General features: G+C 34.1%; 5 protein-coding genes across 5 annotated transcripts; 1 reads left to right on the forward strand and 4 right to left on the reverse strand.

The window, feature by feature from the left end:
- The first annotated feature begins 171 nt into the window (after nt 1-171).
- Nucleotides 172-910, forward strand: LOC101264795 (putative non-specific lipid-transfer protein 14). Its single transcript, XM_004234392.5, has 2 exons — nt 172-547; nt 722-910. The coding sequence occupies exons 1-2, from the start codon at nt 201-203 to the stop codon at nt 729-731; spliced, it is 357 nt and encodes a 118-aa protein (XP_004234440.1). The 5' UTR covers nt 172-200; the 3' UTR covers nt 732-910.
- A 29-nt stretch (nt 911-939) lies between these two features.
- On the reverse strand, nt 940-6,572 carry LOC101264494 (tRNA-specific adenosine deaminase TAD3). The gene is made up of 3 exons (XM_004234391.5): nt 6,269-6,572; nt 2,863-4,237; nt 940-2,154 (listed from the first exon to the last, which is right to left on the reverse strand). Exon 2 carries the CDS (start codon nt 4,085-4,087, stop codon nt 2,891-2,893), a length of 1,197 nt encoding a protein of 398 aa, XP_004234439.1. The 5' UTR covers nt 4,088-4,237; nt 6,269-6,572; the 3' UTR covers nt 940-2,154; nt 2,863-2,890.
- Nucleotides 6,573-9,352: 2,780 nt separating this feature from the next.
- On the reverse strand, nt 9,353-13,093 carry LOC101268068 (SUN family protein SUN8). Its single transcript, NM_001366869.1, has 4 exons — nt 12,512-13,093; nt 10,927-11,127; nt 10,552-10,626; nt 9,353-10,335 (listed from the first exon to the last, which is right to left on the reverse strand). Exons 1-4 carry the CDS (start codon nt 12,908-12,910, stop codon nt 9,550-9,552), a joined length of 1,461 nt encoding a protein of 486 aa, NP_001353798.1. The 5' UTR covers nt 12,911-13,093; the 3' UTR covers nt 9,353-9,549.
- Nucleotides 13,094-16,117: 3,024 nt separating this feature from the next.
- Nucleotides 16,118-17,026, reverse strand: LOC104646143 (stamen-specific protein FIL1-like). The gene is made up of 2 exons (XM_010319281.4): nt 16,716-17,026; nt 16,118-16,377 (listed from the first exon to the last, which is right to left on the reverse strand). Coding segments are annotated over exons 1-2 (276 nt in total). The 5' UTR covers nt 16,991-17,026; the 3' UTR covers nt 16,118-16,376.
- A 2,638-nt stretch (nt 17,027-19,664) lies between these two features.
- LOC101267776 (probable methyltransferase PMT16) lies at nt 19,665-22,843 on the reverse strand. The gene is made up of 6 exons (XM_004234318.5): nt 22,038-22,843; nt 21,375-21,585; nt 20,986-21,283; nt 20,502-20,894; nt 20,335-20,412; nt 19,665-20,236 (listed from the first exon to the last, which is right to left on the reverse strand). Exons 1-6 carry the CDS (start codon nt 22,782-22,784, stop codon nt 20,011-20,013), a joined length of 1,953 nt encoding a protein of 650 aa, XP_004234366.1. The 5' UTR covers nt 22,785-22,843; the 3' UTR covers nt 19,665-20,010.
- Between the last annotated feature and the right edge of the window lie 1,745 nt (nt 22,844-24,588).

Raw genomic sequence — 24,588 nt, forward strand, 5'->3', positions numbered from 1 at the left:
TGAGATGGAAAAACAAAGACAAAAGAGATACTAATAAGGTACTCAGGCAACAGGACTATATCAACTTACATAAGTGTCTAGTGTTGGATGCATGATGGACCTGACAACTCTGTCATGCAACCTTGATGAATTTGGCAACATAATCACCCTAATATTTATTTGAACACCAGTAGAAGAGATGAAAGTACAACTCTGCTGAGATGAAATCTGTGTTTTGGATGGTGGTGGTTTTGGGGGTTGCTTTAGTAATTCATGAAGCTGGAGCTGAAGATGAATGCAGCACAGTGACAGCACTGGTATCGGCATGTGCCAGCTTCGTGAACTATGGCACACCAGATCCGGTACCTGGTGCACCATGTTGCATTGCTATGACTACCCTAAGTACTGTAGCTAGCTCCACTGGCGTTCAGACCCGCCAGTCTGTCTGTAGATGCATGATGGAGCTTATTACTACTTACAACCCAAATGCTACTGCCATTGCCACTCTGCCTGGTTTCTGTGGTGTTTCTCTTGGTTTCACCATTGAACCTAACACTGATTGTGAATTGTAAGATTACAATGAGTTTCTTGTCACCAAATACTTTACACTTCCTTTTTTTTTCTTTTTCTTACAAAGACATCTGGTTAAGGGTTGTGAGAATCCAACCATTCACCACAACCTTTGGTGGTATATAGTTTCAGTACAACGTCTGATCTATGTTTTTCTTTTTCTTTTTTACAGCGTCTCGTGACAAATTGGTGTTTGGAAAGTGATGCTGAAGAACAAGCACGCATCTTCACTCTAATAAAAAAGAGCAACCTTACAGGAACAGTTCGTATGTTGTTTTTAATATAGTTGTCCAAAGGGAAACTAAACAAAGACTTCCTTTAATGACAAGTATGATGTGAATAACACTTAAAGATTGCTCCACATTGACTCACAGCAGAATGCACATTGAATGATAGTAAAAGTTTCCACAGAAACTAATGAATTCAAAGTAAAAAATTGCATGTTACAAGTAATCCTCAACTCTCAAGTGATGGTATAATTGGTAGTGCTACATTTTATCAAACATTGGCACAGGCAACAATTAATAACTTTAACATTGTTACAAGCAAAATTTAATAACTCAAGAGAAGACAATCCAAGCAACCTGTTATTTTCACTCTACAAACACAAGTCTTGTCATCAACTTAGCAAGTACTTGACTTAGGTCACATTGAGAGCAAGGTTGATTTTTACTACTAGAAGAAGCATTTCTCTGTTGTCTCTGGCCAAAGGGAGAGCTGGAACGGACAGAACTGCGATGATCAGGTCTCCCTACTGTCTGATTGACCTGATCCTGGTTTTGCTTTATACCTGAAGTTACCAAGAGATCTCCAACTCTTCTCTGAATTTGTGTCTGCATCCACAAGTCCATCAGCATACTTTGTCGAACCGATTTTCTCAAACTGCACTCTTTGGTTGGGTGCACTATGTGACCTAAAAAAGGGCAGCCCGGTGCACTAAGCTGTTGCTATGTGCAGGGTCCAGAGAAGGGTCAAACCACAAGGGTCTATCATACATACCACAAGGGCCAGACCCTGCATTTCTGCAAGATGTTGTTTCCACAGCTAGTTCAAACAAAATCCATTTAAAAATCCAGTAAAAGAAAAAAGTTACCAAAATGTGCTTGACAATGTTATTGTCCTTCCACAATCTTCTTTTCTTGGCTCTCTGAAGCTGGTTTTCTACCAGCAAATCTGGCCTTCATATTGTTGCACAGGTGGAATATTTATATGAACGTTAAAATCACCCACTTCGGGACCATCAGAAACTTCAGATGAAAAATTCTTCAGAGTAATTTAATGGTTACATAAATTTTAATCAAATGCACTACCCAAATCTGTTCCCAAATCTTGATATTGAAAAATTCCATATGTATTCGATTCAAACTCCAATCTGGAAATATTGTGGGATATCGTACTCAGCTCGGCTTATCTTGCTAAACATGGATAAGTATTGGTGAACCAAATTTTGATTCATCGGAACAGTTTCTTCTCTTTTGTGACTTCAATCTCTTGGTTGGTGCTGACAGTAATTTCCCCCTCAGGATAATCCACATATAAGAACCATTCTTGGTTGTTGAATCGTTGGTAACATGTCACTTGTCATTCATCTTTAATTTTTAAAGACTGAAAGAGAAAAGAAATGAAACGATGTTAAAGAATAAATACTATGGAATCAATAAAATTCTTATAATTATTATGAACTCGTTTCAGAAACATTGCAATCATTTTTCAAGTCAGATGCCCCAAAGGAGGTAGTATGAGGTGATCCATCTACTTCAGAGATCTAGTGAGTGCATCACCATACTACCAAATCCTTCTTCTGAAGATGGAAAAGCTAAAAACAAATAAAAGAACAAGGAAAAAGAAGCTGGAAGATTCAACACGTAATACATTTCATAGTCACGACTCCATTTTTCCTTCACTATTCTCCATGTAAATATTCATATCTACCTTCAGCAGTTCTTCGAATATAAATTCCTAAGGTAAAATATGAATTGTATTTGTAATATGATAACCACATAAATATGAATTACTATTTGTTACTCCCTTTGTCCCAATTTATGTGAAGGGGTTCGGAGTACGAGAATCAAACACTTGATGTTGATTATGAATTCATGTATGGAATCTTCAAAATAAAATTTTACACATGTTTAAAAGAGCTTGAGAAAATTATAGTCAAAGAACCTTTTTTATCAACCACAAGGGAACAGATCATTGCATCGACACAGTAGCAACCATACTTACATACATAAGAAGGGAGATCAAGTGTATATGTCATGAATAACTATGCACATTAACATTTATCTTAGTTAAAGTGTCATAAGACCTAACCTCCCCCAAAAGCTGATTAGTGTTTGTTTCAACCACTTCCAGAAGCCTTTCCATCTACTACTTTATTCCTGAACACCTCCTCAGGCAGAACGACCCTGAAAACAGCATAATGGTGATTTAAGCTCCGCTCCCCTTGCAATCTGTGAACACTTCCTAGTGCACCAGCAATGGAATTTGGGGAAGAAAAAAATATCCGTCTAACTCTTTGATGTACAAGCGCCATTGCGCACATTGCACATGGTTCCCAGGCCAGATAAATGTCATATCCAGTACATAGATAAGGTCTGAGCGATTGATAACTATGGCCATTGCTATGGAAGCCAGACTCCTCGATCTTCTGTCTTTTCAAAGGAGATAGAGCTTTGTGATCAGGAAAAAGTTGTAGATCCCTGGCAGCAGAATATTCAATGGCAACAATAGCCGCATGCCGCAAAGGATGCCAGCAACCAGAGCTTCGCAGTGCCCATTGCCAAGGATGTACACAAGCAACATTGTTAGTTATAGGTTTAAATTCACTAATTGAACCATCCAAAAGTGACGTTTGCTGGTCCAAATTAGAGGCTTTGAGGTTTTCTAGATAGTTCGAGCAGCTACCTTCCTTGCTGACCCCATTTGCAAGACTGGCTGAGGATATTACCTGATCACAAGCACTTGCAATGACCTGCTTAGTTGAAGGATCTACAATAACAGCAGCATTGACCACCTGACCAATAGAAGATGTTGCCAAATTAATGGTGTGTCTCATGAAGCTGAAAACTGATTGTGACTCCTCTTCACTAAATCCAGTAATGCCACTGATGTTGTAGGTTGGTGGATGATACGAAGTAGGCCAGAGCTTGCATTGTTCATCCCATTCTTCTTTTGATGTTGCAGCATATTTGCAAACTTTTGTGATGAAAGTACTCAACTGGTATGATTTAACAAGTTCAAGAATCTCGTATGGCATGCAATCATCTCCACCATCATTTCCAACAATCATACATAAAAGCAGAGATAATTGAGGTTTCCCCCCATCAATGCTTTTCCTCTGCACACGCTTCACATGTTGCAAATTTTCCAGTGGTGCAATCTTATTTAACTTCCTGACTAGAGTATTGGCATCTTTGGGTTCAATGACAGAAGCAAACATGTTAACCGTGGGTTGGAGGTGAGGAAGAAAGGATGGCTTTTCAGGTATGTGAATGATTTTGCAGACTTGTGGCAATACGCTCTCTGTATTCTCCATCCTCTCGGTATCAGTTGCCTTTGCTCAGTTTGCTTTTGATACAGTCACCCGTGGCTCTAATCATAAACACGGATCTGGCTTTCGGTGCCTATTTATGCTTCTTATTTTTCTTCCAAGAAGAAAGATTATTTTACTCCCAACCAGTAACACCTTCACATAATACGGGACAAAGTAAGTACTAATAGTTTGCTTTAAATAAACAACTTTTGTTGCACTGCAACATCACATGTATCTCTTGTGCAACTATCTTGCTCCATTTTCATTTTAGTTCTAATGAATTTAGATATTACCAGTCATTATACTAAAAGCTTTCAAATAAAGTTCCAAAGAAAATGAGTACCCAAATAAGAATAAAACAGAATCTAATAGCCCAGAAAGTTAAATTGTTCTGTAGTTTATCTCCTAATGATTTCATAACAGAACAATGGATCTCAGTGAGTGATCTATCCATAAAAGAGGTGGAGCCAGGATTTGGGAATTATGAATTCTGAGTTTAGGAAAACGATCTCAAGCTAATAAGTAAACCATCAAATTAACGAACGAGTACAATTAGTTCTGATTTTTCTAGAACTCAAAGCAGGAGAGAGTTCCACAAAATCACCACTTGCCAATGATTTTCTCAGGCTAACATTCTTCTTAAGGAAGTTTAACTGAGACATGTGAATTGCGATTAAAATTGTTCTTATGAAACTGTTCTGGAAAAACTGAGGCTTTCTTCTATATTCTATATGCACCTGAAAATTTGTCCCTCTATCCTCAGGCCAACATTCGTCTTATGGAAGAACAAGTAAGTTTACAGTAATTACTTTATTCAACTGAATGACAAGTAACAGTTATGAATCAAAATGTTATAAAGGTTCGTCTACTTTGAACCATCAGCAGTGATTATACATTTGTTTGTGGAGCTTTCACCATAAACATTTTTTCTTTCAATACATTTTCCTAATTAGTTATTAGGTTGCTACCAGTTCTAGCTATTGATAGGATAAATTCTAGCGAGTATTTCAAGGCATCATTGAATTAAAACGTTACAGAATCAGCTACTTCAAATTTTTGTATGTTCTACGAGCTTGGGAAGAGACTTATCTGGACTACCATCCATTAGGTTGGTCCCCCACTTAGTTAATTGCTTAGACAACTCAGTTTGTTGCCACACTATTTGAACTAGCATTACCAATTGCAACAGTGAAAATACAATGCAATCCCCACTCATGTAACACTTATTAATAGACTATGCGAAAGATCTTCACCTCTATGACTAGAGATTGGACAAAAGTTGAGAAGTATTTTATGCAAAGTCCATTTTTTATCAATCCAATGAGCAGAAATGACCATATAATTGATTCTTTGTATGAAAGTCCAAGTATCAGTGATTAAAGATCAAAACGATCACGAGTCCAAGTAATGACCCTTTGTTGTGTTTCCTTAACAACGACCATCATATTATGTTTTTCTTCATAAAAAAGATCAAAACAATCACGAGTCACAAGAAGGAATGCGGAAACAAGGTTGTGCTACGTCCATAAATTGTTTAAAACCATAAAGGAAGTTCATCAAGAATTGTAATATGACACAAAGCCTTCCTACACCCTTCCTGATCAAATTTCCATGGAACATCAGCTACAACACCCTTAATACCCCCTATCACTGGTTGAAATGCTAATTTTGATTGCTTAATATAGTTATTATAAGGCATCTTCTTGCATTTTTTTTTATAATGGACTTCTTCTTGCTTTTGGGTATATGACCAAACATTGCATGCCACGTCCTTTTGTGTCAGCAAAATACTTTTGCTTACGATAGTTACGAACACCCTTATCATTTTCATCTGAATCAGTTTTACGAGTAAAACGATCCCAAGCACGAGATCTTTTTTTCCTTTCTTTCTTTACTTTCGGTTTTTGTAAATTGCGTACCGAACACCGAACCGAAATATTTCGGTTCGGTTCGATTTTTGTTAATTCGGTTTGGTTTTTAAAAATTCGATTCGGTTTTTTAATGAGCCTGTTTAGTGGGCTTTTTAAAATTTTAACTTTACAATATATATATATTAAAAAAAAAAAAAAACACAATAAATTTAAATTCCCAATAACCAGTGTCTAGTCACAAACAAAATTACAAAATCAGAACGAAAAAACATGAAAAAATCAAGAAAAAAAATTAAAAAACCTAAAAACATACCTGCACGTCCGGCGGCTGACTGCTGCACGTCCGGCGGCTGACTGCTGCACGTCCGGCGGCTGGCTGCTGCTGAGTGCTGTCGCGGCTGGCGGCTGGTTGCTGCTGTGCTGCTGGCGGGCGGCGGCTGGCTGCTGCTTCCCTTGTTGTGGATGGCGCCTGGCGCCTGGCGGTGCTGCTGAAGACAAGAGTGGTTGGAGCTGAAGAGTGGTTGGAGTAGAAGAGGAAGAGGAGAAAATAAGAGGAAGAAGATGAGGAGTGAATTGAAATTTGAAAGGAGAAAAAATCTGATAGAAAGAGAAAGAGTAGGGTATAGGGTTTTTATTTTTTTTTTAAAAAAAATATTTAATATTAATAATTATTAATTAATATAATATAATTTATAAATTATTAAATTATAGCATAATATTTCGGTTTAAACCGAAATATCGAATTTTAAATAATATACACCGAAAACCGAATCGAAATATCGAAAAATATAAAAATTAAAACCGAATACCGAACCGAAAACCGAAATACCGAAACCGAAATTCTAAAAAAATTCGGTTCAGTTCGGTATTTCGGTTTTTCGGTGTTTATGCCCACCCCTAACTTTATATATTCCTATCTAGTCAATTTCAAAGTGTGATGACTGATCAAAATAATTATGTAGTCCATAACTTAGAGCAATATTTCTATCTTGTTGAGGTAAACCGCTACAAAATATATAAGAATAAGAATAATAAATCATATAAATTAATAAATAATTGACAAAATCAACAAATAATAATCGAAATATAACTATTGAGCATTACCGGTCACTTTCATTGATAGTTTCGTTTAAATCAAAATCATATCGGCCGATAAGAGTATTTTGATAATGGGTCGTGTTAGGAAAATCAGTAGATTGAGTTATCGGAAATCCATCAATGCTATTACGATTTTCTAATGGGCAACTTTCACATATAGCAAACAAAAAATTCATATTTGTATAATATAGCAAACTTTGCATAATTACGCTCCATAGCAAACATTAAAACTGTATAATTCGCTATACATATACAAGTGTATAATTCGCTGGCCTAAATTGTATAATTCGCTGGCCTATTTCGCTGCAATTATATAATTTGCTTTGCATATAGTTGAATCGAATTAAAATGTATGTATATTGCATAATTATAAGTGTATAGCAAGAAGATATATGTTTTTCTCGCTTTATACAAAAACAGAAACATAATATATACACTTCTATTGTATAAAGCTAGAGAAAATTGTATTTCACTGCAATTGTATAATTCGCAATTGTATAATTCGTTGCCTTTTTCTCTGCAATTTTTGAAGTAAAATGTTTGTAAATTGTATAATTAAGTGTATAACACGAAGATATACATTTTTGCATGTGTATATACAATTTTCTCTCGCTTTATACAAAACAGAAACAAAATTATACACTTCTGTGTATAAAGCGAGAGAGGCGAGCGAGATTCCTGGGAGAGAGACGCTGGCAAATTTTTAGATAATGTTTGCTATGGAGCACAATTAAATCAAACCCTAGCTATTCCATTTAATTTAGGTTATTAGTTTGCTATTTTATACAATTTTCCCTTTTCTAATTGGGGATGGACATCAACTGACTTAGGCTCCTTCCTATTATAGATTTCAAGTATTGTTAACTTGATTTGATCTATGTAGTCATTTGGAACCCTCAAAAAGTCATTCAACGATTCATCATATTATAGATTATAATCAAATTATAATCAGTATCGTTTATACCTATTCTTTTATGAATTGATGAAATAAATTTATGATATCAAACATTAAATGGATATTTAGCATTGTGTTTGGGAGGACGATTATAATAAATGGTATTTTCGTTATGTATAATTTCGCCATCCCAATAAATTGAAACTTTAACTTTAGGTGTAGAAGACATTTTTTTTTGAGATTGAACAAATATAGAAGATTTTATGTTGTAGATGCTATCAATTATGTTTAAACGTCCTTAAATAGAAATTGAAAGATTTTTCAGAATAAAAAATAAAAATATATAGTGTAATATTTTTTTTTCGGTTTTATGATATGTCAAATCTATATAATTGTATGACAACACTGAAAAAGCTTAAAATGTGAAAAATATTCCTCTTATAAAGGTGTAAGAAAAGTTTCACTTTATAAAGTATAAGAAAAACTTACACTTTATTATAGTGGAAGAAAAAGTTTCACTTTATAAAGCGTAAGAAAAATTTACATTTATTACACTTTGTATAGTGGAAAAAGAAGTTCCACTTTATAAAGTGTAGGAAAAATTTACACTTTATAAAGTGTAAGAAATTTTTTTGTTATATATTAAAAATATACGTTATGGCACTAACGGAAAACGTTTGAAAAATTGGATAAAGTGGAATGTTTTCTTCCACTAAGCTTATTTTAGTTAACTTACTAAAATAATGACTTATTTTGATCACTTCTATATTTTTGTGACTTATTTAGATTTCGGACTCTCTCTTTTCCCTACTTGTTGCTTTTCAATTTTCTTGGGTAAATCCACAAGTAACATAAGAAAAAACTAAAAAAATGCAGTAATTCCTAACATTGGGATCAGCTTCATGTTGTGGGGCTGTTTGGCTCAAAAGCATGGGACGAATATTATTTTAGGCATTTTCTTCATCGATGGGACACAAATTAAAGTATGTGGGATGAAAACTTTCTTGGAACATATGATTGCTACTTTTCTTTTGTCATTTGGGGTCTAATGTCATTGAAAAGGCAGCTTAAAGTTAAGATTTTTAGCCCAACATAAAAGGTATTCCCTTCGTGAATGCATAGTTCATGTAAGAGAGAGTCACTGATTGATGCAAATTCTTTTGGTCCCTTCATAGTTATTCCTGTCACACTGTTTTGAGGATGTCATTTCTCCTTTTAAAAGCACTTAAAAATCTAGATGTCTAGTAGTAATCACAGGTTCATTGTACATGAACTAACTTTTTTGCTTAGCTGCTGTTATTATTGACATTCTTTGATGAAATTTTCTTAGTTTATTTTTATATAAAAAAAGAAAGTTCTTAATGGCATATTAACAGTGTAAATCAGGCATGTTACAAGTCATTTAAGAATGGTAGTACTACATTTTATCAAACATTAATAATTAATAACTCAACAGAAGACAATCCAAGCAACCTGTTATTTTCACTCTACAAACATAAGTCTTGTCATCAACTTGGCAAGTACTTACCTTAGGTCATATTGAGACCAAGGTTGATTTGTACTACTAGAATTTGTACAGCAAGACTAAATTGCTTATCACTCTATTGTCTCGGGCCGAAGGGAGAGCTAGAACGGACAGCACTGCGATGATCAGGTGTCCCTACTCGGTCTGATTGACCTGATCCTGGCTTTGGTTTGTTCATAAAGTTACCAAGTGATCTCCAACTCTTCTCTGAATTTGTATCTGCATCCACAAGTCCATCAACATACTTTGTCGAACCAATTTTCTCAAACTGCACTCTTTGCCTGGGTGCACTATGCGACCTAAGTTTCGCAAGGTATGATTCTGTATTAGACATATAGTTGGGGTGACCTAGGTAGTCCCCAAACAAGCTTCGTGAGCAATCACTTCTCGAAGGAGAGGGACCTCTTCTACTGCTACTCCCTGGTCTGGACAACGTGGAATGAACTCCAGGGCTGCGCTCAACAGTCCAAGCAGCTGGCTGATCAGTATCTTGACAAAATGTCAGTGACCTCAAAGATGACACTTCCCCTGAAGATATACTAGGATTTGGTTTCATATGGTTCCCCAAAAGTTTCGACATAGAGTTGACAGTTCTTGTTCCGTGAGCATTATCGTTCCAAGATGAATAACGTGAATTGTGAGACTTTTTCTCACTTGGTTTGGGGTGCAAACTTGGTTTCCATGTGTCTATCTCAAGTATCTTGTCAGTGCTCTCATCATGATCTCCACCATTTTTTTTCAGGGAAGTATCTCCGTAGCCATTTTTTGCACATTCCTCCATCCAGTGATGTATATACTGTGAAGCCAAATGTGACCTATCCTGACCAAAGCTCTCATGCAGTTTCAATTTGGAACCAGATTTCTGCATTTAATATCGAAAATAAAAGATGCATTAATGCATGCATGATTGTAATTGGCGGACATCTAACTGAAATGAGTTTTACTGGATAAATAAGGTCCCTTTTACTTCTAGGAGCTGCCGAGATTTCTGAGAACGAATATGCTTCCAAGGTCCAATCATGTGAGAAGCTTGCGAAGAGAAAACAAAATATAATTCAAAATTACTGTTGAGTGCTACCTTCAGGTTTGGCCCATGATATTTACAATTGAATGAATACTGCTGTGGATCATATTTTCTCGGAGTTGCAATGCCCTGCAAGATTTTTGGTGAAATAGAAAATGGTTACCATACAATCCAATCAATGTGCAAGTTCAAAATTGATTAGTATCAATAGTTTCTCTGACCAAGTATATTGAGGCAACATTTTTATCTTAGAACATTCCTGCATGAGTCATGCACACTTGAAGATTTTACCAGTTGAAGTAGATTAACAATAGTTTGTTGACAAAAGAACATTCAAAAGATCCTAGCTTTTACTGAAATCATGAGGTCAAGACTACAGTATGTTTAGACAAGGCTGTCTATGGCTCATCTCTAAAACATAATACTTACAGGATGCTCAAATCGTGAAGCTCTGATGCTGGAATGAGAGGGATCTGAAGTTACATTCCGGTTGGCAGAAGCTCGAGCCTGAATTCGAGCCATGGCTTGCATACGTCGGAGCATATCTGCACTTTGTTTCCTCACTATACGACCTCTGACTAGTGCTTGCAGCTTCACTAATCCCTTTAGTGCCCTCAGTGCCCTTCTAGCCTACAACATGCCCCACAGAACAAAAATGTCAATCCATCTTAGCCATCACAATTAACCAGTAGCATCCGGTGCCTAGTTCTTGAATCAAAATTCTGTATTACCCAAAGAGATATTGCAGTTTTATCTGATCCCATACCTCAGGGTGGGTTGCCCGAGTCTAAAATTGATATAATATTTGAGCACTAGATAAAGCAATAATTCTTTGTAGTTGAATACAAAGCACAATGGAGATAAAAGGAGCAAACAGAAAAAACAGCAGTAATGTGCTCGATCCTCTTCTTGAATCATGTCTATGAGTTATATTAATTTTATCTAGTAGGTATTATCTAGTGAGGTCTGTAGGCAGCTTAATTTTGAACCTTTTAAGTGTTCAATTAGCACCTATTGCAGATCTATACTGTCGGCACCAGCTGAAGGTAGACTTATTGTCCTCCTATCCGACTCTACATATACAACTAAAATTTGTTGAAAAAACATCTACTTATATTAAACCTGCACCCAAAATCACAAAGCGCTGTGGTACCATGACCCCCCATTAATCTAAAATTGTCGACTTTTCTCAATATATTTCTCCCTGGAAACAAGATTATAGACTTGTAACTATATTCATCACCATTAATGAGAATCATAATATTAGTATGGACACGAATGAGCTGTTTTGTTAAGTTAACTGGAGTGAAACAGGGTGGTTGGCATGTCCTTTTCCTCAATCTTGACACCACTTAACATAAGAAGAAAAAAAATCTCACTCCATTATAGTAGAGAAAGACAAGTCACTTCACCTAGTCCATTACTTAAAGTTCACTAAGACATTAGACAAACCAACTCTCTAGTATGCTATGCCCCCCCCCCCCCCCCCCCCTCCTTGTTTTAATTATTGATTTGGATCTAGGTAGGTAGGAAAATGAGGTTTGTCAAAAACACAAGTTTAACTTCTTTTTTAAACCTTAAAATGAACAGTGTTTCTTTGCTGATACTGCCAAAAAAGCAAAAAAGAAGCAATCTTTTATACAGATTTAGCTAAAAAAATGAAAAAAAGAACAACTATTGATGCTACAAGAGAAGTGAAGAGGATACAAAGTCAAAAAATTAATTAATGGAAGATTCAAAAAAAAAAAAAAAAGTGACAGTGACTTAACAGACACGAAGGAGTGGATAGTTTTGATACCCATGGTATCATTTCGTTACGATTGCGAAGTTACTGTGCAACTTGTCAGTTGTCTCCTTCAATTCTTCATCCCAAACCACCGATCTTGATAACAACTAATTTTACTAAAATCGTATTGACATTATACTTACTGCGTTTCAATTCATTTATCGAAAGAGTTTCAAATTAAAATCAAACAAACAAATTGAATCGAATTAAAAAAAAAAAAACACTAACCAGGTAAGCACGAAATTCTGACTGAATTTTAACGGCAGCCCATTCACGGCGGCGTTCGGTGTTACTACTTCCATAAGCCGAAGTGGACCTCTTACCACTTGTAAGCCTGACAACCTCCGCCGCAGCCTGAGCGGCAGCCAGTGCCGCCTCTGCAACCGCCGCAGTGGCTGCCGCAACCGCTATAGCGTGCTTGTTCGCGTCCAGTGCTTCCGCGTAAGGGCTTGCCGGTGGGTCTTCATTCCCATAAGCAATCTCAGCTCCAGTGGTTCTTCCAGTTCCATTGGAAGATTTTCGGAGACCCCATTTGCTATTCTTTCCCTCTTTCGCCGGTGGTGATGATTCGGACGGCGATTTCTTAGAACCGAGAAGTGAACGTAACCATCTGCTGGCTTTACCCATGTATCATAAGTTCATATTCTGAGTGGATCTCGAGACAGTGGTAATGAATTGAGGGGAGCATGGGCGTGGGTATATAAAGGGTGGTTGGAAATTGGGACCCTATAAATGTAAAGACGACGACTTTTGACAGGTAAGAATTGGGTCCTTGTGCTTCTCCATTGGCGCCCACTCTTCCGTCCTCACATCACAATATCTCTCTTGCTTCTCTATATACTTTTCTTGGGTTAATTACAGTCATTTTTTCAACAAGAGTTACCAATAGCACAATGTCCACGTCAGAGAATTCATTTTGATTGATTGCTCGCGTCAGAAATATATCTAAATTATCGCTTATTAATTTAATAAACATAATTAGTGTTATTTGTATCAAATATGTGTATACACATACTTTGGCATCATTTATTTCTATTAAGATTAACATGCAATACATATTTAAATATTAAGATTTACATTAATATTCAGGTGTTTTGAATAGAACGCACATTTAAATATTAAGATGTGATCTCTAAATCTGAACACTAAATAATTATTACTGTTTGTTTTCAATCATGTGAAATTAACATTAAATTAATAAAATATCATAAAAATTTCATTTCAAAACAAAATATCACTTTTGACAAAAAAAAGTTTTAAAAGTTATTATAATAATGATTTGGAGTATTATTATTTTCATTCAAAAACCTTGATAAATGTCTATACACCAACAGTGTTCTTGACACAGACAATATAAGAAAATTATTAATATAAAAAATACTTGAAAAGATTTATGAAAACTTATCACTTCAAGAGAAAAAAACGGTGTTTAATTGAGAAAATAAAGAAAGAAAGATTTTAATTATGAGATAAAAATGCACGCTCAAAGCAGAGAAACGATGATTTATTATTGGGCAACTTTCACATATAGCAAACAAAAAATTCATATTTATATGCTATAGCAAACTTTGCATAATTGCGCTCCATAGCAAACATAAAAACTGTATAATTCGCTATACATATACAAGTGTATAATTCGCATTCCTAAATTGTATAATTCGCTGGCCTAAATTGTATAATTCGCTGGCCTATTTCGCTGCAATTGTATAATTAGCTTTGCATACAGTTGAATCAAATTAAAATGTATGTATATTGCATAAATATAAGTGTATAGCAAGAAGATATATGTTTTTCTCGCTTTATACAAAAACAGAAACACAATATATACACTTCTGTTGTATAAAGCTAGAAAAAAATTGTATTTCACTGCAATTGTATAATTCACAATTGTATAATTCTTTGGCCTTTTTCTCTGTAATATTTGAAGTAAAATGTTTGTAAATTATATAATTAAGTGTATAACACGAAGATATACATTTTTGCATGTGTATATACAATAAATTCTCGCTTTATACAAAACGGAAACATAAATTATACACTTCTGTGTATAAAGCGAGAGAGGCGAGAATGGGAGAGTGGCGAGCGAGACTTCTGGGAGAGAGACGCCTGGCAATTTTTGCCAACGTTTGCTATGGAGCACAATTAAATCAAACCCTAGCTATTCCATTTAATTTAGGTTATTAGTTTGCTATTATATACAATTTTCCCTATATTATTTGATAACTTATTATATGAGTCTGAATGAATCTCCTACATATCTGATTCATCCATACCTCTTCAGACCCATTAAGAGACTTTTTAAAAAATAAAACAAATGAACTTAATGAGTTGAATCTGAATGATTCAGATTCAGACTTAAAAATCAAACGTAGTTAATAGGCTGAATCTGAATTATTAAGATTCAGACCTCCATTAAGTGCAAACAAATGAGGCCTTAGCCATGTAAGAAACAAATTTTCGACTCTCTCCCCTCTCTCTCTCTCTCTCTCTCAATTTCGCTTGCTATATATACAAATGGAAAAAGACATAAATATACCATTGAACTTCCAGAAAAGGCTCATTTATGCCATTAGTTACATTTTTTTTATTTTAAAAATTGATGACGTGGCCGAATTATAATTGATCACGTGTCAAAAATGGTTTTGCAAAATCACTATTAAAAAATAATGGCATAAATGAGTCTTTTCTTGAACGGTAATGGCATAGATGAGTCAAACTTTTAACGAATGGCATAAATGAGTCTTTTCTGAAAGTTCGATAGCATATTTGAGTATTTTTCCCTATACAAATACACATGTATAATATACAATTATTTAACCAATATACGTATACAATTCACCCCTCTCCAACTAATATACATATATAATTCACCTCTCTCCACTCCTTGCTCTCTCTCGCCTCTTTCCTCTCTATCCCAAGTCTGGCTCGCCTTTCTCCTCCCTATAACATGTAGTTATGAATTGTAATTATCAAACTATAGATACGGAGAGTAATTAAATTATTTTTTAGTGACTATATATGAAAGTTTTCCTTTTTTAAAGTACAGAGCCGGCCCTGACGAATCATCATCGAAAGTTAAGATAGCTAACCAACTAAAATTATTTGTGTCACTTATTGAAAAAGATCTTCACATATTGGAGATCGTCCTCTTATATACAAAACAAACACAGGTCCATGGGCCATTAGGGCAATGTTGGCCCCTACTCTCGTAACCTGGTCTTGGACTAGCTTTGTTGGGTTGATGCTTTAAATTGTCCTCTATTAATCATAATTTTAATTTTTTTTTCTAAGATCAATGGAACAATGATGATGGGTTCAATTGTAATATTTTTCCCAAGTAGAAGTATCAAAAGCGTAAATGTGTTTTTTTAGTAGACATTTCAACATATATAAAATTGAATAAAAAATAGACATATTGATCCTATGTGACATCTTAAATATTAATTTTATATCATATGTGGCGTCCTACATGTATTATGTCATATAAGACGTGTGTGTCTATTTATTTTTATTTTATATAAATTTAAATGTTTACTTATGCACACTCAAAATTAATGAACATAGATACTAGCTAAAACCAAATTAAAAAGGTCGTAATTGGTCCTCAGAATTTGTTGCCAATTACTAATAAGGAAATTCCTTTTTTATTATCCTTTTCTTTGTTCTATATGACAAACCTATGATATGTAAAATCATGTTTGATTTAATTTCAACAAATAAAATCAAAAGCCATGACATAATTTTCTTGTGAAATAGAATCAGATTTATAAGACAAATCTTTTCTGCCCCCCACAAATTTAGAAACTAGCTCCAAATATCAAACACAAGAGTGTCTAGTTTGAAAATAAGAACATTTTTGTCTTATTGAAATCACATGACACACAAAGGACTCTTCACTGACCAACATTACATCATATATTGTTAACTTGCAGTTCACATAGGACCATAGCATATTTCCCTAAAGAACAACACAAACAAAATAAATAAAGCAAGGTTTGCGACGACGTATATTGCCTTAGAAACTCTGGATATTATTCTCCTATGGCTCATGTAGCTAGGAATAATTGACAGCATTCAACATACAGCTCAGTTTTCTGCAGCAAAAATAAAAGTCAGTAAGCACTACGCGAATGATACTAATTAAGAATGTGAGTTGTTTATATGACAGTAAATGTATATATGAGTCACTTTTATAACTAGGGATATATTAACACTGAATGACAAAGTTGTTTATATAACAGTAAATGTATATATGAGTCACTTTTATAACTAGAGGTATATTAGTACTAAATGACAAAGTTGTTTATATAACAGTAAATGTATATATGAGTCACTTTTATAACTAGAGGTATATCAGCATTGAATGACAAAGTTGACGGTATTATCAGACTCTTTTCCCTTTTAAATTTGAAGAAATGAATATGTTCATTACCAACAAGAGAGGGGAGGAAGGTTGCATTGAGAAGGAAGGTGAGCGATGATGCGGAGAGTGTTGCAGATGCACTCACGGTCTACTAATTGGAGGGCAGAACAACAATCGAAACTGGGGTTTGGATTGGTTATCGTCCCTGGCACCACAAACGGCGCGCAGATGTTCAAGTTGTTCAGTGATGCTGAGCAGGTTGTGATCTGCTCCTGACATTGAATCACTTGGCTTTGAAGAAGCACAATTGCTAGTACCACAAGGGAAACAATGGACTTCATCATGTTATTTATTTCTTTCAATATATCAGCTGAGTTAATGTATATATGTTGTGAATCTATTTATAATATAATTATTATTCAAGGGACATTATGCATGAACAACCTAATACAGAGTTTTCATACACAACAGTCAGCTCTGCCTCCACATATATATATGTAAATACAACTTATAACAGATTAACACTCCTATTTTGCAGGTTACAAATTCTTTTTCACATTATAATTAAATAGTTAGTCATTTATTTGATAGGATATTTCGTATTTTAGGGTGTATAACTAATACATAACAAATCATGATATTAGCAATACAGATATTATTACTTATTAGTACATGGTTAAAGACAGAATTTTGTCCTCAATATACCAAACCAAACAGTGGATAAAAACTAATCACAATATTACTAGTCCCAACATAACTAAATCTTAGCCTTATCGACAGACCATATTCACTCCTATTATTATACAATCTATCAAACGATCCCTAATTGCAATATGTCGCTACCCTGAATGCATAAGGATTAATTAGGAAGTAAGAACGACTAGTGAGGCGAATCTAGAATTTTTCCGCTTAACTATTTCTAATTTGAAGTTGCTTTTAAAACAAGGTGCTCAATATACATATTTATACAAATTACTACTGGCTTCTCTGAATTAAGAGTAGTGATGGCAAATGAGCGGGATGGGTCAAATGTGGGCGGATTGAAAATGAAAAAAAAAAGGGTAATCATTCAACCTATCCATATTTGATATGGATAAAAATTGATTGGATAATAAATGGGTCGGGTAAAATATTAGTTTATCCATATATTACCCATATTTTCATGAATAAATATACTTTACTTAAGAATTCAATATGGAGAAGATATTTTAGTCATTTTTTTTAGATGAAAATGTTGAACATGCTTCATTTAGTTTTTATTGTATCATAAAAATAAAAAAAATCCTATATTTTTCAATATAATATAAATTTATAACAAGATGAAAATATTTTTAAAATAGAAGTAAATGAATAGTTGCAATTTGAGACTAAAACATGCTTAATGCCCTTTAAGTAATGCAAATGCTAATACATGATTTGCTTATTTTACACTATTATTGATAATTCAATATAAGATTAAATAAACAAATAAAATGTAATTATAATTAAGAAAAGAAATGTACATCTAAATTATATATTTTTGGAGTGGCAAAGACTTTACCTTTTTCAGTTAGAGAGAATAATAGCTAGTTTCATAAAATACAACAAAAACAAGAAAAATTACAGTATTTTTAGTAATATCATGAAGTTTGAATCAATAAAACTTAGAAACTTAACTCATTTGGCTAATTCATATTTTACCCATATTTTTATAGATCAAATATAGATATACACTCATATTTTATCTATATAAAAGGTTACTCACCCAACCTATTAAAATATGAACAATTTAAAGTTACCAAAATATGAACTCATTTTACCGTACTTAAGAGTAATTATAGCACTCTCGGTCTCTGTGAGCTTTCTAACTGAATAATTGCATAACGGAATTCAAGCTTATCATTTAAACATGCTGCCCTTTACAAGAATTTAAACTCCATTCGAAGTACTTTAAATTTATTCTTTTTCGGAGTCAAGATCAAAAATTTGTACAAGAAATCTTTAATTTTTTTAAAATAAAATTTATATATTTTTAAATTATATAAAAAATATTATCAATTAACTATCCAAAATATTTAAAAAAATAAATAAAAAATCTACAAGTCAAAGATAAACTTGTTTGAATCTCAAAATTCGAAGTACGTCAGATAAATTGGGACGAAGAGAGAGTGGTTAATTCCCTAAACCATTTAAAGATGTTGGAGTTTAAAAAGCTGGATAAACAAGTCTGTATATTGTGTGTATGTACATATCTTGTGTTTTTTTTGTGCACGTAAGTATATATCATGGTATGCCAATTGTATAGATAGATATACATATAGCTTGCAATAATATACAAGTGTACATGGAGAGAAAAAGTTGTCGAGACAAAAATCCTTTTAAATATCTTCAATTTTGGTTTTCTCAAGTATTTTACTTATGAATTGGGCTACATATTAAGTTGGAAAAATTACTTTAACTATTTGATAGATTCACTTATAAAAACATTAAACAGCTAGTGATGCAGTATAATATATAAATCAGTGAATATGGTTAAATTTAACTAATCACAAATAATAAAAATTTAACTTTGAGTTACTATACATTGTAACAACATAAATTCGATGGACAATAACGAATTGCTTGTGTTGTTTAAGAATGAATCTCTTTGTTTAGAGTATTTGATTCTGGTGTACTGTTTATTGTTCTGTAATAAGTTTAAGAGTTTTTTAAATGTCTGTAATAATAGGGACATAGCTAAGTGCATACTATTAGAAGAAAGAGAGTGTATTAATTTTTAATGGAATTAACAAGTGTCTGAAGTTATAGGGACATAAAATTATATCGGTGACCTCCTAAAATTGACATCAAGTTTTAGTTAAACATTTTGACTGGGTGAGAGTTTTCATATTTTAATATATGGGTGACAACTGACATAGACGCAACATGTCCTATTTTAACATCAGTGGTTTATATCAAATTAATCAAAAGAAAGATCCTAAAATGTTTATAGTTAACTAATCAATTAAAGCAAGATGTTAAAGTATGTGGTGAAGGGAGTTTGACTAAAAATGAATTCTAATAAACGTAGATGAAGTAGTACAAACAGGGCTGCTTACACTAATTAATTAACAAGGGAACAGCTTAACTGTGTAATTAAAAAGTTGTCAGCAATCTTGGACTATAAAATTAAATATTTTCCCATCCCCACACATACAGACTTCGTGTAGCACTAGAAAACAGGATTCAAGTTACATAACTATTCTTGGGACAAGTTTTTATGAAAATTAATAATAATATCAAGTGATTTAAGAAGTAGCTAAAGAATGATATGAGGTTAACAATAATATATCACAATTGTAAAAAGATAGAGGAATCTTATGAAGATGAAAATGTTAAAAGATATCTAAGATTCTTGAATAGATGGAGCTGTCCAATAGGACTTTACTGCAAAGAGTAGTTTTTCCCTCTCCAATGGTCCATCTTCATGATCCACTATTTGGCTATCCCAGTTTAGTCCATCTGTTATCCTCTTTACTTTGATCAATGTATCTACATCATCTCTTATTATTACACTTCCTTCTGGCCTCAATATTCTGTCCATTTCAAGTAATATATCCTCCATTTCACATCTGTATTACATACACACACAACCGACGAACGAATCAGAATATAACATACCAAATAAGTAAGGAGATTCAATATCTATTATACAGAGTAAATACAGAACCTGTCTTTATACAGAGTAAATACAGAGTCAGCATGAATAAGATCATAGGTTCTTGGATAAGTTGACATAGCTTCACACCTGCAACAAATGTTTGTGGTAAATTAAGAAAAAATATACTAATGTTTGTCATATAGTCGACCCTGACTTGATTGGGATTGGGAAATTACCAGCTTTGATATGTTCCAATTAATCCTCGTTCGTAGATAATACCAAGTGTGTTAACCTTAGCTTCAGGAGGAACTATGTTCATGACCCAAACAGGATCATCAACCAAATTGGCAGCGAAACCGCCTAAGTAAGCATTCATGTCTAATAGATTTCGGTATCTCCCTGGTTGCCCGAGTTGATTATTCACTGTTTTGTAGTACGAAACTCTTCGTTTCCATAGCTGTGAGTCCTCGTTGAAGGTGTCAGACGTGACCCCATTTACAGTTCCTCTGCTAATCCTTGGTGGTATCGCGTGTAATCTTTTAGGCCATTTTTCCAACTGTCCACCAGCTACCTTTTCTTCACTCGAAACTTCAGGCAAGGAAGTTAAACATGTTTCAATATCTGTATACCTGAATATACATACATCAGTAAGACCACTCGATTCGTCAGTATAAAACTATAGCCTGTAAACAACGTTGTATGATTTGAAAAGGGACAAACCAGGCTTTATCAGGATCTTGAGCAGGACACATTGGTGGATTCTTGGACGCCTTTCGCAATTCCTTGCATTGTAAATGATTGTATGGCTTCTGCCATATAGCAATGTCATCCTTCTCAACAAACTTTTTCCAACACAAGCTCCTAGCCACTTTCTCGATTTTTGTTTGTTCCGCATTTAGGTCTTGTTTCGTTCTTTCCCAGCCTTTCCAGTATTTCCTCCAATGAATCGGTGGACCTGAAAGAATCCAATATCCGCCAGGCCTTAGGACTCTGTCAACTTCAATCAAGTACGTGCCATCTGAACGATCCATCCATCAAAACATCAATTACAATAGAATCACAATGTCATGTTATTATTAATGATCAAAACGAACAGAATTAGTACGCACCATATTCGCCCCAAGGAATAAGGCAACGAGAGCAATGAGCCATGTCAAAAGCTCTAGACGGATAAGGGAGTCTTTTCGAAGCAATAACTCCAATCAAAGCAGGAACACCACGCTCAAGAGCAAATTGAACCTGTGCTTCATGTGTATCTCTTGGTGCAAATGATATAGCTAGGATATTCCTTGACAAAAGGTACGCTCCCCAACTCGCCACCTGCGTAAATTGTTTAACAGTTTCTTAAATACTACTCCTTCCGTCTCAGTTTATATAACCGTCATTTGACATTAACACAAAGTTATAGTAATCAACCATGACTTTTGAATTTTGTGATCTAAAACGCGGTTTTATGCAATACTGCCAAATTTCTGGTAAATGTCACTGTAGAATTAGGAAGAAACATACCAAGAGATGAACATGTGAAGTTCAACCAAACTAACACTTTTTGTAGACTTCTCATGATTTCTAAAAATGTGGGGAATTAGCTTTTATTACATAAAAAATCAAGAAATGAGAAAAAAAAAATCAAGATTCATGGAGCGTAAACAATGAAGAAGAAAACACACATAAAATTCAAAAAAAAAAGAAAGTAATTTGTGTTGAGGTATTCAATTATACTCTGTTTTATCAGCAAGAAATTGATCAGATAAAGAAAGTAGTAAATATACCCCACAGCCTGTATCAATGGCGGTTCTAATAGAACCATCTTTAAGATTAATCAATTTTCCGATATCATCAATATATGCATCAGCGCCATTAGGGAACATAGTACCACCACCGGGAAATCTAAACCGGTCACCTTCGAACCGAATCCAGTTCTGAACAGCTTTCTCCACTGTCAATTCTTTATGAGGCACATTAGCATACCACGCTAGATCCCTACTCATTGGCCACTTGAACGGATTCTTGTAACCGTACGGCGCCGGTATACGGCATTTCAAGAATTCACTCTTTTCTGGACAATGCCTTTCTCTGTATATCAATCTGTCTCTGTTATACTTCAACGACCTTGTAGGGTCTTCACATGGAGTATACTCACTGTACTTAACGTCACATGGTGGGTAAATCTTGACTGTGTCATCTGGAACCACAGCTCCTCCGGCTCCATCGCCGGCGGAATGGTGAGTAGTGAAATCCAATTGGGAAGATGAAGAAACAGGGGAAGATGAAGAAACAGGGGAAGTTGTGTTTTGAGACGAGAAACAAGTAGAGGCAGTGTTAGAGAGGTGAAGGCCAACATTGGTGGTGGTGTGTTGTAATTGACCGGCGTAATAACAAGCACAACAGAGGAAAGTGATGGCAGCTAAAGAATAGTAAAGATTGAGTTTTTTCCAAGAAGAAAAAGGGTAGTTGGGTGGTGAAGGTTTGGAAGTTGGAGTGTAGTATGGGGTTGGGGTTTGGTTAGAACCCGCCATGGCAGAGCAAAAATGGTCCTCTGGTTTTTAAGTGATATGATAAATTTTGGTGGCCGGTAATTTTATAGGAGTTAGGAAGAAGACAAGCAAGCTCGGGGTGGGGTGGGGGGGTGAAGGGGAGTTTACTCTATCTTAAATTATATTATGAACTAGCGGGTTTATATGAATATATAAATTAAAGACAATTTTCCATCATTATTTTCTTGATAGTTTTCAAAATGTTCTTCTAAAAAAATGTAAAGTAATTAACAAATCTTATTAAATGAAGAATAAAATTGCTAAAAAGGAGTGAAGGAATATATATTTAATATAGAAAAGAAAGTAGGATAAAAATATTGAAACTTGGAGAGTAATTAGTACTCTCTTTCTCGTATGAATTGTCTATTTTATTAAAAATATTTGCCCAAATTATTTGTTAATATATAGAATTAAGAAAAAATTAATTGAATTTTCCTATTGTATATCTGCTCATTGCTTAATTTGATGAACCTTGTAGACTTTAGTATTTGTAACTAATAAACCTCAAAATTAGCGTTAACTTCATTGCGAGTCTAGTAAAAGAATTAGGTCATTGACAAACAATATACATCATGGTACCTCTCCTTAAATACACAAAGTCAATATCTATCGCCAAGGCAAATAAAAATAGATCGAGAGTTAATCCTTGGTGCAACCCTATCACAATTGAAAAGTGTTCTTAGTTTCCAAACATTTTCTTTATCTAGATCTTAGCTTTGTCATATATATATCAGTAATCGCTCTAGTATATATAATAAAAACGTCTTTAGCCTCCATGCACCTAAATAGAACCTTCCTCGGAATCTTGTCAATAAATAGTTTCTAAGTCAATAACCACCATGTGAAAGTCCATATTCCTTTTTTTTACATTGTTTCGCTAATCTCTTATCTGCCACGCATGATTTATCCAAACTGATTCTAAAAAATAAACACGATCCTTATGTGGTTTAATAATTTGATATCTCTACTGTTAGTGCAATACTAAATGCCTCCTTTACTTTTTAAATAAAATTAGTTAAAATTAACACTTATTTAGTAGAGTAAATTAATTGAAATAGGAGTACCGTTAGAATTAGGTGTTGACTTCTCCATCCCATAGATGTTCTGTCTCTGTTTAAGGTAATGTGAGATATGAGTTAGGTTTTGCCTTTTAAATGAATATCTTACTTACATTGGTCCCTTGCAAATTGTGAACATAAAAAAAAAAGTGAAATATCACATAACAATTCATTTTCTTTGTCTATTCTACAGTAGTGAAATTCTGCTGAGCACATTCATCAAAAAATAAATAATATTTTTTTTTTTGTGTTCAATATGTATATATGTTAAAGAATTGACAAAAGTCTCACGTCGGTGGTTAATGAAATGAGTGGACACCTTATAAGACTTGAACAATCCTCCTCCCTTTGAGCTAACTTTTGGGGTATGAGTTAGGTCTAAGACCTAATTTTACATGGTATCAGAGCAGGGCTCGTCTCACCCGATGATGAGATCTCCAAAATCAATCAAATGCTAAACACTGAGCATAAGGTGAAGTATTAAAGAATTGACAAAAATTTCACATCGATAATTAATGTAAAAAATATTATCTTTTTAAGTCATATGGTTTTTCACGGGAAACATTCGAATAAGGGAGGAGTATGTAATTAATGGTGATCACCAAACGTGAAGGCAACGGAGGCTCTTCTCAAATCCCCAAATGCTCTTTTTTCGACTACTCGTTCGGTTTTTCTTTTTTATTTGTCTAGTAGATTGAAAAAATTATAATATTTTTTATTTATTATAT

The sequence above is a fragment of the Solanum lycopersicum genome, chromosome 3, assembly GCF_036512215.1.
Source record: "Solanum lycopersicum chromosome 3, SLM_r2.1".
In the NCBI taxonomy this organism is placed as follows: domain Eukaryota; kingdom Viridiplantae; phylum Streptophyta; class Magnoliopsida; order Solanales; family Solanaceae; genus Solanum; species Solanum lycopersicum.